The sequence below is a fragment of the Oryzias latipes genome, chromosome 19, assembly GCF_002234675.1.
Source record: "Oryzias latipes chromosome 19, ASM223467v1".
Classification (NCBI taxonomy): Eukaryota; Metazoa; Chordata; class Actinopteri; order Beloniformes; family Adrianichthyidae; genus Oryzias; species Oryzias latipes.
The window spans coordinates 11,721,809-11,737,971 of NC_019877.2; the positions used below are offsets into that span (position 1 = coordinate 11,721,809).

Here is a 16,163-nt window from a genome sequence, read left to right on the forward strand (position 1 = left end):
TCACCGCTCTCCCAAGGGATGGGTCCAATGCGGAGAACAAATTTCACACACCTCACCTGCGTGCGTGACAACTAATGGGACTTTAACTTTAACTTAACAATTAATCAGAACTGCACAAAATACTGCCAAATTCATTCAATATTTAAGCAACGGCATATTAATACAACAGTGGCTGCTTCAGTTTTGGTTTCACATCAGTTTTATCTCAGGGCTGTTTTATTTATTTTCAAATTTGCCACATTACTTATAATCCCAATTTTGTTGTCGCTTACAGTCTTGTCGGCTGATATAACAGGGTAATAACATTTTTACATAAGAAAATGTACAAGGGAAAAGGTCATTTATTTGTTGTTGATACGTTTTGTTCATTAAGATTAGTTTTATTCCTAAATATCGAGGCATTAAGTCACCACATTGCACAGCATGAATAAAATGCAGCTGTTGATTCAAACAATATCTGACTAGATTAGAGAGGCTTTAATCCATCCTAAAGGGTGCAGAACATTGCAGTCTAGGAGCAAAAAGAAGAAAAAGAAATGCATCCGAACCAGCGCTGTCCTCCTTTAACAGCTAATCGACCCAATTGCTGCAGAATGATAAACACTGGTTAAGCTCAAATGAAGCCGGGAACATGAATAGAACCTGAGGCAGAAAGAGACGCGGGCCATGGATGATCATCTCCACAGACGACAGAAATGAATCTCTCCACCCCTGAGAGCCACAGACTAAAAGCTTTTCTTTTCTCCCTCGTAAGGCTGATTTAAAGCTGAAGCTTCCCAGCAGCGTCTTTGATTGAGCTAACGAGAATCTTTTGATAAAATATTGGTAACTAGCACCCTCCCTCCTCATTCGCACACAGGCCAGATTTTGCTAAGTACTTTTAATGGCTTAATCAGCCTCGTCATCTCGCCACCGGGCTTTCTGATAGTTCATTCGTGGTCCCAGTACGACATCCGCAAATATTTACAGCAAACAAACAATTTCATCAACAATATTATTTAAACAAAGGCTATTTACACTTTGCATTGTGTATTTTTTGAAACAACACGAGGAAAAGCTGGGCTTCTATTGGGCTGTAAAGAGAGTGTAGTCTCAGCAGATGGTCTTCAAAGAAAACATTCCAGATATTCCCTTGAAAAAGATTAAGACACAACAACAAAAATCCTTGTGTCTCTGTTTCATTGCCAACTCGGAACCTGGTTGGACTACGAACCTGGATTAGGATGATTTACCACAGCAGCCAAAAATACCCCAGTGAGGATTTTACCTGCAAGTGCAAAGGCTTGCTTTATGTGTGTTTTCCCCCTTTGCTCTGAGACGATCACTATGGAAGCCTTATCACGCTGCCACATGCAATCAGTGGGACAACTCTGGCTGGTCGCTGGCTCATGAACAAATATCAAACCCTCAGCCGTCCCCCCCCCTCTTGTTTTTTCCCTTTTTCTTACAAGTGTGGCCAGACGATGGATCCTCTGATGGCATATGATGGCCATCTGGAGAGCTCATGTGTATTCAAAGTTTGTTAAAAAAAACACTGACCAAGCTGGAAAACATATGCAACCCTTTGCGCAACAAATACTCTAAATCTACATTTAGTAAAGTCTCAAAGACTACGTGACTGATGCCAGTGTAGTGAGGTTACTTAAGGTTTTTATTCCTTTGGATGAAGGCAAATAAACTCAGAAAATGCTGCTGTTCGCGGTAAAAAGGTTCCATTAAAACTTTCCGAACTTTTCGGAACTTTTACCAGGTTTTTAGCTACTGTTACTCTTTAACTGTTGACGCAATCAACGTAATTCCAGCAGAATTCCAGAGAAAAGCAGTTTGTGCTAATATGCAGCACTTTACATTAGTAATCTGCATAGCAATACAAAGCCGATTCAGTCATAATTCAAAGTACCGTAATATGTAATTCTCAATCATGCAATTTGAAAATGCATTTTTCAATTGATTATTCAATGTGCAATTCAGGCTTAGAATATGAAAATACATTTTGCAATTTAGAATTCAATAATAAAATATCCAACAAATATGACAATTTTAAAAATAAAATATTAAATAAAAACCTAATCAATTGCATTTTAAATTGTCATGGATTTTTTATGTCATAATTCAAATGAAAATGCATTTTGCAATTCAGTATTTAAAATATGACATTTTAATACATGGTTTGCTTTAAATTCATTTTAAAGTAACTTAAAATCTATTGCATTGTAAAGTGCCATGCTGTTTTGTGTCACATTCTACATTTTGATATTGAATTCTAAATTGTAAAATGTATTTTAATATTCCAAGCCTGAATTGCATCTTGAATTGTCAATTGAGAATTGCATAATACTTTGAATTATTACTCAAAAAAACTTCCAAACAGAATGCCTAGAAGGACAAAGAGGCAGGAGGGTTTAAGGGAAGTTTTCTATATATTGTCTAGAAAACTGCGTTCTTATTCATTTCAATAACCAGGCATTCACAAGAGTGTCACATTACAGATGGGTCAAACTTCATTCAATTTGTTCATAATAACTCAAAACATTGTTAAGTTCCGACAGCTAAATAACAAAACAACACACTCATTTTTCAGTTCATTTTGGTACACAAGGCTCACGCATCACTTCACCAGGCTGCTGACCACGGCAGGTGTAATGCCCTGACAATCCATCAAATGGAGTAGTTTAGCAAAGTCGCAATAAAAGATTTTGACAGATTTCTGAGCACTGTGTATCACATAAAATAGGTTTCAGGTCGATTAGCACAGCCAGAATTCATAAACAAAGTGCACTGGATCATAAGACACAATGTCAATTTCTGAGAAAATAATGGCTTTCGCACATTATGTTCATAAAAGTATGGTACTTTAAAGGTTAGGATGACATGCTTGGAAAAAGAGATAATCAAGCTCAAAAGGGTTCTGTTGGTGGCTCTTAAAAGAGCCGTTGTGGGTCACTTCTAGGAAAGCACAAAACCTTATTTTGTCATGGCACTGCCCCTCTGCTGAAAAAATCTCACACTTGGTAAAACTCTATGGAAGAACTGTTGGATGTAGTGGCAAAACCGTTGATAGATATTATAACAGATACCAGTAATGGCTTGTGGTTAAAATAACGAGCTTGGACTAAGTAGTGTTCAAGACTAATGTTGATTATTCCAAACAGAAAATAGTATATAATCATTTAGTGACCAAAGACAAATGGAACTCTTTAGTTGGAATAGACGGTCTGTAGTTGGCGTCATAAAAAGGGATATATGGAGAAAAAGTCAAAATATATATATTCATTTATATATAGCTGAAAAATGTCGTCTTGCCATGCACGAATAATGTCCAGGACTTTAGGTAAGACATCTTCTTCTGTTCCCTTCAGGATTTTTTTGACAGCAAACATTCCCTTTTTGAGATTTCCGTGATTTGGTTTCATGTTGTATGTCCTTCCTGACAAAACCCTCTTTATTAACCAGACTTGGGACTGGCACATAAAAACTAAGATTGTCGATCCTTGCGGTGCATTATTTTTGTGAATATTGCTTTATGTGGTGTTAATTTTATTTTTTATTTGTATGTTCATTTACTTATACATGAATTCCTCTGTTCGTCTATTTATTGATTGATTTATCTGTTTATCTGTTAGATTTTTATGTATTTTTGCATGTATGTATGCATTGACCTATTTATTTACATTTATAAAAAGGTTATATTTTATTCTTATTCATAAAGCTGTTGTTTGTCATAGTGGTTATACTAATTTTATATTGTTCTTAGAGACTATTTTTAGGTTCAGAGAAACAAACTACAGCCAGTAATCTGTGTTATGCTGGACAATAACAGCAAACATTCGCTGTTTGTGATTTGCATGATTGCTTGGGCTTTGCTTTTAGTTTAGATGTCCTTTCAAACAAACCCTCTGCATTTATCCGGACTTGGGACCGGCACAGGAAAGCACAAGATGATGCCCCCTCGTGGTTGCATTATTTTGTTTTTTTCCTTAATTAATTTGTGTTTGTTTGTTTATTGATTCATGTATTAAATTCTTTTGTTCAACTTAAATGCATATATAGATGTGTATACAGATTTTATTTATTTGTTTTATTATGTTTCTATTATTTAAATCAATCTATGCATTTGTTTTCTATTTTTTTATTTATGTGTATATAATTATGTTTTCCAATTTCTTATTATTTATCTTTTTATAGTTCTAATATAATTTTATGAAAGTATTTTTTATATAGTTATTGATCAATTAATTTTTATACGCTTTTCTTTGTTTTTAGTTTTTACTTTTATATATTTATTTGTTAGTTGTGTATGTTTATGTATGATTCAGTATGATTAACTATCTTTCCTTTCTTTATTGATTTAAATCTGTTTATTTTGTAATTCTTTTTTAATCTAGTTATTTATTTTTATGTCTATTTTATATTTTTATTTATCTTTCTAATTAATCTATCTAGCTATCTCTCTCTCTATCTAAATTTATGTGCATATATCAATATTTATTTGTCATTGAAATATATTTTATCTATCTATTCATCTACTTATTTATTTTTTTACTTTTAATTTATTTATTTGTTATTTGTGTATTTTTATTGTATTTTTTTATCCTTGTTCATATTTATTGATCTGTTTATTTAAATTACAAATGTTGACTCAGAGCCCAAGTACGCATCATTTTTAGTGTCTTTTTACTTTTATTCATATTTGTAAGGTTGTTTTTTTTTTTGGGAGAAACTAGAGTGCCCGTTCAAATTCTGCTTTTATACTGCCGGCAGTGCTGAGGGGGTATGAACATTTTTAAAGCTTTGCCACACTGACTTCTAGTTTTTCTATTAAGTGGAAAATTATTGGAATCTTTTTGGTGGTTTCCCCCTTTTGTCTTTTAGAGATCTGTGGTAGCACCTCGGGCTCCTGAATGTTCTGACTTTTTTCCTCAATCTCCTCGGGAGTTTTAGAAAAGATTGCTAAAATGTGTTTCTCAGGGACTGTGTCCTGCTTTGGACATTCTGAAACCAACAGTGTTGATGGAAGAAAGGAAAGAGGTGAAATGACAGGTTTATTTCTGCATCTCCACAACCTTAATGAACCACGTCATCTTCTAAATCATAATAAAGAAAATAGTTAAAAATAGGCATCAACAAAACTATCATCGAACAATTTTTGAGAAAAAAAAGTTAACAGAACTTTAATGCCAACTTTAAAACTATAGCAACTTTGACTTCCACCTTAAATACAACTCTAAAGAACTTCCATGCAATGTTAAGTGCTTTTGACACAGAAATATCTTTAAATGCTTCATTTAAAGTTACTTTTATCACTTATAAGATTTTGTATTTCACAAATCCATCTGGATGAAGCCTATCTGCTATACAGACATGTAGTTGTAGAGTTAGATAGGCTAATTCTTCTCTAAGAGTTCTGGTGCATCATCTGTCCCTCCACTTACAGGTTCCCTACTTCAGTTTTTCCTTTTACCAAGAAGGAAGTTCTAAGGGCAGGGATGTCCAGTTAATCAGTTTAGTACAGTTTAGCAATTACCGATTGTATTTTATGACTGATTCCCTCTGCTTATACAATTACAGCTATGAAGCCCGTTGATTATATTGTAATATTGGGCTATATAAACAAAATTGAACTGAATTGAATTTTTGGCATATTCAAAAAGCTGAATAGGTCATTTTTAACTTAATTCATTTAAATTAAAGCTATTACATGTGTTGTCTGTGTTATATGAATTAATATTCCAGTTGCTTTTACATTTTTTAAAACTACTATGTAAATAAAAAAAAACTGTTTTAAAACAAACTTGGATGTCAAAAGCTGCTAACAGCCAACTTTCCTTGGATCTATAAAGAGTAGGATCCAATGTTTCATTTGCAATGAGCAGCGTTGAGGCATTTATACCCTGCAACAAAACAAGTATACTGGCACTGGGGGTAATGGTGCGTCTAGCTTCATTTTCCAGCGCTTCAGTCATGTCTGCCTCAGCCCCCCCCCCCGCTCCCCTTACACTAGCTTCAGGAGGCCCCAGCAGCTTAACAAGCCTCTTGGGGACCCAGCCAGCGTAAAGGAGATGATTTTACCTCAGGATAAACTCTGACAGACACACAAACACAAGCGCAGGAAACATGGTGGGCACTGTCAAACAAGTGGGTTTAAAATGGTACATTCAAAAGGCTACAAACTGCTTGCACACCGGCACTTCTCATTTTCCTCGCTGCTAATTTAACAGAAATATGCTCGTGCACCTCTGCTTTGACAGTCGCAGCATAAAGCCTTATAGATATCGCAGTTCAAGGCAAAAAAAGTGCTGAAAGAAAAGCCCACTGCAGAAACTCGACTTCAGTTTCACGTAAAAACTACAAGCCATAGAAGAGACAACACACAAATAAACAAACTGAAAATGTAGCAGGCAGAGTAAGACTAATATATCCTTTACAGTCAAGTGATAAATGTCAAAGACGTCATTTACAAATGGATTTCTGCACCATTAGCCCTGCCGTAGGACATAAAACTACATGGTCCCTAGCTATAACGCGGTTCACCCTTTGTGGTTTCGGTGTATTTTTTTAAAGTGTAACTTTGCATGCTTCTTTTTAGTTTTTTTTTTTTCCCAAGTGTTTGTGTTCTGCGACCTGATTGGCTGTAAACCTTTGTCATTCAATCTTCTCTGTGCCGTGTCTCCTGTAGAAAATACATTCATCTCACCAACTTTATATAAATCTTTGATCACTGTCAGATCTTTGTTTGAATTTTGAGAGTTTAAATAAGAGAGAAAAGTGTGAAAATGTTCATGTAGGTATGAGAAAAGTGTATAAAATGTGTAGTGAGGGGTTTTACTGCCTTAAAACATCTGTAATCCTACTTTGTAGATTTCACCAATCGCTGGGTTATTTTTAGCACATAACATAGCGATAAACGAGGGAACAATGAACTTAGAAACGTATTTAATCTTTAAGGTCAAAGGCTCGTCTTCTGTCACCAACAGAAAGAAAAAAAGAGATCCAAAATTTGAAGACCCAAAAAAAGCAGTTGTTCTGTCGGACATAATGTCTGCAGAGCGGCAGTAATCCTTCAGAGATTCACCTTTGAATTGTGGGCGGGATAGTTAACATGAATCAAGCCCGACCCCCTTTCCCTCCATGTTACTGAGAGCTTTCCGTTTACAAGCTCTCCTGCTAGCTTACAACCTCTCACAACCCAAACCTAACATTACCAAAGCAAAAAAATTGCGAATAATATTGGAGCTATCCAGTCATACAGTTTGGAGCCAGATACCGGCTCAGACGGGGAAAACTAAGACGTACATGGATCTCCTCATATACTAGGGGATGCATCAGAATGGAGCAGAGCAGTGAGCTTGTGGCCTGACGCAATGTATATTTTCTGTCACAAATACAATCTTTTTCAAACAGAATTTCTTATTTATCTCCTGATTCACAACAATTTGAAAGAAGAAATACTCAGAAAAAGCTATTTCAAGCTTAATTTTCTGAAAATACATGTCCTGCAACACTAAAAAAAAAATGCCACAAGAATAAATCACTCTTTTCTTGAGCCTTTCAGTGTAAACTATATCTATTTATATGATAACATATGGTACAGCAAAGAACAAATTTTTAATAAAATGTTTTTTCCTACTCAAAATTAAGACGACTCGATCTCTGAGGCACCAGCTTTCACGTCAGCGTCGGCAGCGTGTTTGCGTTTCACCCACAAAAACAAACCGAATTTTTGCAAAAATAGATGGATGGGCATATTGTGTATAGAAAATAACAGCTGATCGACACTAGCTATACAAAGAAAGTGGGTGTGTGTTTTAACCTGGGGGCGGTGCTGGCAGTGCAGACTCTGCTCCCCCCTGTTCATACTTATGGATGTGAGGACCCAACCGTTTTGAGGGGCTGGTGCTCAGATAACTGGTTTTTAGAGGAATACCCAGAAATATGTGAATGGATCAAAATATCGCTTTGGGGTTTCATTTCGTGAGGAATGAACATTATAATACAATTAAAAGCTCAAAAAAGTTCATTTTGCATTGTAAAGGCACGTGACCCTTGTGTTATCTTGTCAAAATGACCCCACCCTTACATTGACATGTTATCCCTACCATGACGAAAGCGGAGAGGATTTCATGTAATCCATGGACTCCAGTGAAGATTAAACATCATTGAAGAAATAAGGTTTAGCAAACTGTCTTGTGGGGTCATCTTGACCCCACTCAAAAACCCCAAAAACGTTTTTTGGAGTGAATCTTTAAAACTTTACCAATGTTTCTAAATTTACAGAAAAAAAGAAAACGTCTGTGACAATAGTGACACAAAATAACTTGTTAAATATAATTAATATCATGTCATACTAAAATATGAAACAAACATAAAATATTCAGCACACACCGCATCATGAGGAAACCAATGGCAGCAACATGTATGTTTTATAACCCGCACAAACACGGGTAAACATCTATCTTGTCTTGAGATGTTTTGCAGGACTTCTTGACAGGGAAGTGTTTGTGTATGTTTAAAACTTGGCAGCTTTGTTGCAGGCTTCCATTATCCCACATGGTGGCTGACTATCTGCTGGGGAAAACAGTCTGTGCTCTCGAAAAAACTAGCAAACTCACATAAGTTCCAATTTGTGCTCCGTTTTTTAATCATCAAATGATGGGATGTACTTTAATAAAAGCGGAAGAGATGGCCCTTATGACACATGTTAGGATCTGGATGCTAATTAGCCATGTGGAAAATGATGCAACTCCCCTCCCCCCCCCAAACACCTGCTGGTCTGCAGGAATGTTGTCTCCATGGCAACCATTTTGTGGAGAGAGGGGTGGGGGGGGGCTGGAACTCTTGTTTTACATCCAAATCTGAGAGAAACGGAAATTAATGAGGATTTCTGCGTTGAGCCTCAGTCGTCTGATTTGCTGAATAAATACTTACTTTAACAGATTTAGGAGAATAGCAACAACAAATATGATGTTTTCAACATCAAAAACTCACTTGAGATTAGTTATTTAAATGCTTTTATAACAAAAAAACAAGGAAATAAAGTCAATAGTTTTCTTGATAATACTAAGAAAACAGATTTGATACACCAAGGCTCCAAACACTAAGAATCAATATTTAATCTGCATTTAATTAACCGTGAAATAAAAATTGTAATTGCTGCGAAGATGGGTGTGTATCTTTGGGTTTTTCCCCCCCCCAGAACACTCAAAAAGTCAAGGTGTGACGGATTGAGCTTCACCTTCACAGATCCGGTCCAGACGCTGTCTCTTCACTTTGTGTTTGTCGGTCAGGGACATGGCGTCAAACGCAGCACGGCACAGGACAGCACAGCACAGCGGGGAACCTCTCCTCCTCAGCCACAAATACTGCCACGGTTCAGACTCCTAGTGCACTGTCAGCTCTATTCCCCGGGGCATAACGCCTCAGTATATACACCTGCAAGACAAAAAAACAAAAACACAAAGACACTTGGTTCACAAGACGCGCAAAATAGTGTTGTGAGAGCGGAACAAATCTCTCTTCGGAAGGCTTTAAAGAATCCTTGACAAGAAAGTCGATCTTGCTCACAAAGCGCTGGAGGCAACAGATATGGGAATCACACCTATTCTCACACACAAGCAATCAGCTTCGGTTGGTGACAAAGTGCTCCATTTGCTCAGAAAGTTCATCTCTTTTTTTTGTTGTTGTTTAAAGTGCGTTTTCCATCTGTCAACTTTGTCAAACTCATCTCTCAACACATTGCTGTCTCACTGCAGTGCCGCTGCGGCGTCTTCAATGAAAGACTTTGTGTCAAGAAGTCACAGAAATGACTTCAGATCATAAAGGAACCTGATAAAACTTGACTGAAAACAAAATGATGCCACTTCTCTGAAGAAGACTAACAGATGTGCAGTGTTAGTACAGTTAGATCAACAGGAGGTGGTTCATCCCTTTACATACGCCCATGTAAGGGTGTGACAGTTCATTTTAACAGTTCAATTTATATGTGTTGTCTGCTGTTATGCCTCTTAGTAGTTTTTATGTTATAATATAATAAACCTACCCTGCCTCACTCCAAATAGTATTTTCCAATATCGATATACTGTATATTTTAATTCATTTTGAAGTGCTTCAATTATGGTATAGGTCGATTGCCTCAGACAGACTGATGTGGTTGGATCGTAGGAATATAATCCGATTCATTGATTAAGTCCATTCATTGTTTTACTCCTTCATCATTGCCACAAAGAAGAGTTCAAATAAGAAGATTAAAAATTTTTCCAAAGGTTATAGCAAATGCAACAACAAGCCTTTGTGTTATCTTGCACAGCTCTCAGTTGATTTACGCTGTCAGACTTTCAGGCAATCATCGTCGCCACAAATGCCTCATTGTTGGGAAGAAAACAGTAGAGTACACATTTCCACACTGGCAGTACATAAAGAATGACTATCAGCAAGGAAATGAATTAAAATCAAGTTTGCGAGGCACAGCGAGGATTGAACACTCTCCCTCTGGAAACTCCCTCTGAATTTGCTCATCCAGAACCAGAGCTTGAGGCGTCCCTGCTCCTAAAAAAGGAGCTTTTCCTGAGAAGCATCAGGGACAAAACAGTTCCTTAAAGACTCAATTACCCATTTAATAAGGAAGATCGAAGGGGAAAAAAAAGGAAATCGAGAAAGCTTTCAGGAGCTGTCAGCTGGGATTGAGGGTGGTACAGACGAGAGGTGACCTGTGCTCCAGCCTTCAGTGTAATTTATCAGAATTGGCCTGTCAAGTGGGGGGTTCAGAGCTGGTGTGGGCAGCAGGAAGGACCTGACATTATCAGGGCAGCTCAGTACGTATAGAAGACTTTAAAGTTCTAAACATCAGTTTTTTTTGTATAAAGCTAAAAAAATCTATTATTTATCAGAGCTATCAACTCTTTTTCTCATGCAGTCAACTCTAGGCTTTTCCTCAAATCAACCAATGTTTTAAAAAGGTGGAATTGTCCTGCAGCAAAGGCCCCCTGCCACCAGGAAGTACCGCTCTCATGAGGGTTCTGATTGGTATGCAATTAACCTCTAGATTAACCCCAGAAAAGGTTTTGCAGAAAGACATGTAGTCCGTCTTCTTTTGTTAATGGCAGAAAATAAGCAAAGCAGTCATCTCGAGTAAACAGAAGCTTAAATTTCAGGGAGATTCCCATACATCTCAACTATCAAAGATTTTCTGTACCAGGAAAAAAAAATGTTATTTAGACAGAAGGAAGCTGCATATTAGCTTACTTCCAGGTTGTCTTTCAAACAATGACGTGCTCAGCTTGGGCATGTTAACAGCCTCGCCCTGTTACTTGATTCATCTCAATCCCTCCTCCACTTCCCTTTTCATCCGTCCATCTCTCAGTGGTGCCGAGGTCCCTCACACAGTCATCAATCACCGGGCCCACTTCCAGAGCTGTACACTCTGTGTGTGTGTGTCTATATGGGGGGGGGCTTAAGGGGTGATAGACGGAGGAAAGTGGAAAAAGAGAGTGCTTACCCAACGAGAAGGCCCAACCCTTCACCAGTTCATAAAAATGGGTGGATTCCGAAGGAAAAAAAACTGTTATTGAAGCTCATAATGCTCTCAGTAGGCCAGAGAAGGGATTCAAGCAGGGATTCTGCTAAATCAATCCAAACACAAAGGTCACACAATATTTAAGAGGCATTAGGTGATCAATAAAACTCCCAGGCTATAGCGGCAGCGGCTGAAGAGAAACATTTGTGCACGAGTGGCGAGCACGGCTGCCGCGGGAATCCATATTGGTGACAGTTGGCTCTGTCTCCCAAGGATGGCTCAGCTGTGAGTACAACACCACACCACAAACTCAGTCCAACACAGAGATCACTGTTTCTATAAAGCCCGACAGTAACGACACAGAGGAAACAGGCTTTTCTCAGATTGACCGGAAACCAATAACCATGACGCAAACATCTGAAAGACGTGTTTATAGTTTACATCTACAAATTAAGATATGTTGTAGGTTGCTACATACATAAACTGGATCAGCGGATTATTTAGTTAAAAACAAACAACAAACAGTAAAACAACATTTTTTTTCACTTGTTGAAAGTTGTGGATGGAAAAAACTAGATTAGAGTCTATGAAGCAGCAAATGGACATACAATGTTCCCTTGTTTATCATGGGAGTTACATTCCAAAAAACATGTGACAAGTGAAATCCACAAAGATAATAGATGCAAAACTCCTCACTACTGACTTTTCTCAGACAGACATTTTCACACTTTTCTCTCTTTTTTAAACTCTCAAAGTTCAAACCATGGTAGAAAAATAAGTTAAGTTTTCTAGAATAAAAACAAAGATCTGATCAGTATTGCAGATTTATGTAAATGTAGTAAACTAAACCATTAAGGTTAATCGCAGTAGAGCGAGGGATCTCTGTATTTCACAATTATCAAGACATTTCACAAAATCACTTGATTTCCCTTCCTTGATTTTCTTTCGGGAAAGTCCAAACATGTGATTACATCGTCTCATGTCTATTGCAAAATATTGATTGTGGAAAATATATTTGATATTACAAAGCATTTTGAAATATCCCATCAATCTCAGGACTACAATATTGCAACTTTGCAAATGTAACAGCATTTACTAAACTCATTGAGTAAGTGAACCTTTGCTGTGATGGTGGTGATACAACAAAAGTAGCAGTTGGAAAAGCTCAACATGGCAGCGTGCTGGTTAGTCCTGATCTATTGAACCTAAATTTGTCAATTTTGGAAATCTCAGTTTCCAAACACTAACTTTTACCATTTTTTTGTGTTGAAGACAATTACAACAGTCCCTAAAAGGAATATTTGCTCCTAATTTCTTCAGGTTCTCTTTGCACGTCTTTGCATCACTGATGCAGCCAAATATTTTTACGGGTTACATCATTCGGTGATGTAAAACGGACAGTACAGTTTCACAACTGTATTTCCTGCCTCTGTTGCTTGGCAACCCACATCATTTTCTATTAAGATGGGGTTGAGTTGGCAGCGCATTATTAATAGGTTTAGAAGCCAACACAAAAAAAAATGAAACAAGCATAGGGTCCTGGAGTCCAAAGGTTCCAAAATTAAAAATGAATCCCAAAAATTATTAAATAAATTAATAACTCTCTTAGCATGTAGGTTGAGTTGTCTTACATAGAAGATCTCAAATGGCTTAGTCACAACTGCCCTGACAGCTAAATATGGGATGTCTGCAAGCAAAAAATTGTTCAAACCCAAACGAGGCACACAGGCACAAAATTTTAATATGGTAGACCCGAAATGGTCACTCGCATTTTTTTTTCCCAAAGGCACGCTGTGAGTAGTAGATTGTAGTGAAAACTTTTACGATAAAGCAAGGACAAAGTAGGGGAGAGGAAGGCCTGTTGTGTGGATGTTTCATTTTTGTCGACCCCCTGAAATTCTGTGGACGGCACAAGGGCTTATAAGTATTGTTTACGTAGAACAGGCCGCTACTCTAAATATATATAGCGGCCCTTCCACAGGGGCCAGACAACCCCAAAAACCACAGCACCCATACAGGTCAGCCCCCACTCGGGTGCATGTCAATATTTGGGCCACAGTTTTGTTTCAATTCGATATTTTATTTATGTATTATCACTACAACAACAACAAAATCATAAAACTATATTTTTTATTTCATAATAAGTATGTAGCAAAGAAGAAAAACCATTCTGTTGGCGTATGCTAAGCCTCGTGCAATAAATAATAAATCATTCTTAAATTTTTGTACTACATTTGAACCTTATCGTAACGATAAACAACCAGTAAACTTGTTGCTTTATGGTGCTTCATGGTCTTATCCCCCCTCCCCTCCTATTATCACCCTCCTACCCCCCTCTCCCTCTAACATCCCTCCCTTTTCTTCCCTTCTTTCCTTTTCCGTCCGGTCCAACACCCAAGATTTTCAAACATGGTTGAAATTAATAAAGTTTGGCCTCAATTACAAAAGGGGTTTATTCAGACATACCTCTGGTTTGTATGAAGATTAATAACCCCTCTTGTTAAAGTAAAATATGTCCAACACAAGAGGCCCTCAGCTCTCATCTGTCTGCCCAGCTGTTGGACAGGACAAGTTAAAAAAAATAAAAAAAATAAAAAAATAAAAATCATTCTTAAATTTAGCACACTACGCGTTTGACACTTTCAACGTAATACTGGTATCCTGTAGGGATGAGATAATTCACTTTCCTCACTATCTGGTTCAATGGTGTAACATATCGGTTTTAAACAGAATTGTGGTGTCCCTGCCTCGAGAAGCAATACTGAATGTTTACACAAAGTACTTGTAACAACAGTCAGAGGTGAAGTCTGAGCAATCACAAAAAAATGATTGCACACTTGCCTATCTGTAAACTCCTCTTAAAAAAACAGTTTTTGACATTTATCAAAAAAGTGTTACAAGTTATTGGCATGAAAACTTTTTCACAGGTCTGTTAACTCGCTAACAGCAACATCTACGCAGTAATCCAGTGAGTCTCTTTCTTTTGTCGTCGTTAAACAAACCACTTTTTTCTTTAAGATAGTTAGTGTACGCATTAATATAGAAACAAAAAAAGCAGATCATAAAATAATAACAAAAGACCAAATGCTAATATTGTGCATGCATCTTTATCAGAACAGAGAAATACTGTTTTTCTGACTGAAAGTCTCTCTGAAGTATAAGCAGCAGCAACATTTTCTATTTCCTGGGGGGGGGAGACGACGACACCTACAGTGGCCTATAGCATTCTTTGCTAGTTCTCTTTTAAAAAAAAATACTAGTCATCTTTTTACGAAATACAATTATATTTTCCAGTTATATAAAAAATAGAAGGGTGCAATAGCTGACGAGAAGATATTATAAACATGTTTTGTTGATATCAATATTTACACTTTGGTTTAAGTTTATTGAAAATCTTACTTAAAAATATCAAGTGACATGTTCTTTTTTGAGATTTACCAGAAACCAAACAAGCAAAAAAATAAAATAAAAAATAATCGCTTTGATTTAATTCACCTAAGGATCGACGCTCAATTCAGTTCTACACAGTTCTTTAAAAATATATGTTTAAATTGTTATCTAACTTTAACAAATCAATAAGTTTCCTTTTCAGGAAATGCTTTTGGACTGGTTTTAAAAGCCCAAACTGGAGGCTGGACTCCACTGAGTGACTGAGGATGGATTTAAGAGACTAAATAATTAAAAAGGTCAGGCTACCTGCCTGCTGTGTGTCACTTCACACATGCAAGAGACCACACACAGTTGTAAGAGGCACAATGCTCACTGGGGCAAGGACTTAGAAGAGACATCATTCGGGGGAATAATCATTTTGCCTCAAACACAGTGCAGTCTGTGAACTAATTGGGTGAATCCATAATTAATTTGCTGACATTAAGCCGTGGGGTCTGCTCCAGCAAGACTTGACTTTCTAAGGATGTGAAGAAGTGGTAGGAAAACGGTGGGCTAACAGCTGAGAGGAAGGCGCCTGGTGTTGACACTTTATGGGGCTGGTTCAGACATTTAAACATCTCACAAAGACTATCACCAAAGGGTGACCATTTTTTAAAGACAATTTAAGCTCAACATGTGGTGTCAAGCATATCAGGCTTCATCAGGAAAACCTAAATATTAAGAGATGAAAGTCCCCCAAGATAGATCATAATAAAATAGGACTCTTATTCCATTTTTCATTAATTAATTCTGAAGTGTGTTTGTGTTCAACAATTTAAAGCACCAAATAGCCCAATACAAGAGACAAAGGTAAAAGATGCCACAGTCCTAAAATAAAAAGCTTTAAAGGAAACTTACTGCTATGCCCAAAACAAGCAAGACGATTTCTGGTTTGTTGTGAAGACAAGCCATAATTAGTCTGACATCCATCTAACTGGCAGACATTTAGATTCTGAGTCTCGCACAAAGGAGCAGTTTGTATTTTTCTGATGCTTTGGGATTCGAATTTTGCCCGAAACGGCCTTCTGTTTGCCTTTCTTATCAACTATTGACCCTTCCACGATGCGATCTATACAGCACACTTTTTAAATGTGGGTGTATTTGTTGGATCACATCCCAACCAAACTATGCATGATTTACCGTTTGACACATTTGCATGTATTTCGGTCTAATCAATGAGACCACATACCTGTAAGAAAACCTTACCTGACCTGTTTTGACTAAA

General features: G+C 37.1%; 1 protein-coding gene across 4 annotated transcripts in view; it reads right to left on the bottom strand.

The window, feature by feature from the left end:
- Positions 1-16,163, bottom strand: part of ctbp2 (C-terminal binding protein 2) — a 104,233-nt gene that overhangs the window by 43,774 nt on the left and 44,296 nt on the right. For 2 of the 4 annotated variants that reach the window (XM_023949168.1, XM_023949169.1), the window contains exon 2: positions 9,233-9,429. The exons of 1 other annotated variant lie outside the window; for it this stretch is intronic. In XM_023949168.1, coding sequence (XP_023804936.1) covers positions 9,233-9,290 — 58 coding nt within the window. In that variant the 5' untranslated portion in view covers positions 9,291-9,429. Of the gene's footprint in view, positions 1-9,232; positions 9,430-16,163 lie in introns of those variants that run through there. One more of the 4 variants, XM_023949175.1, reaches the window with a different exon arrangement.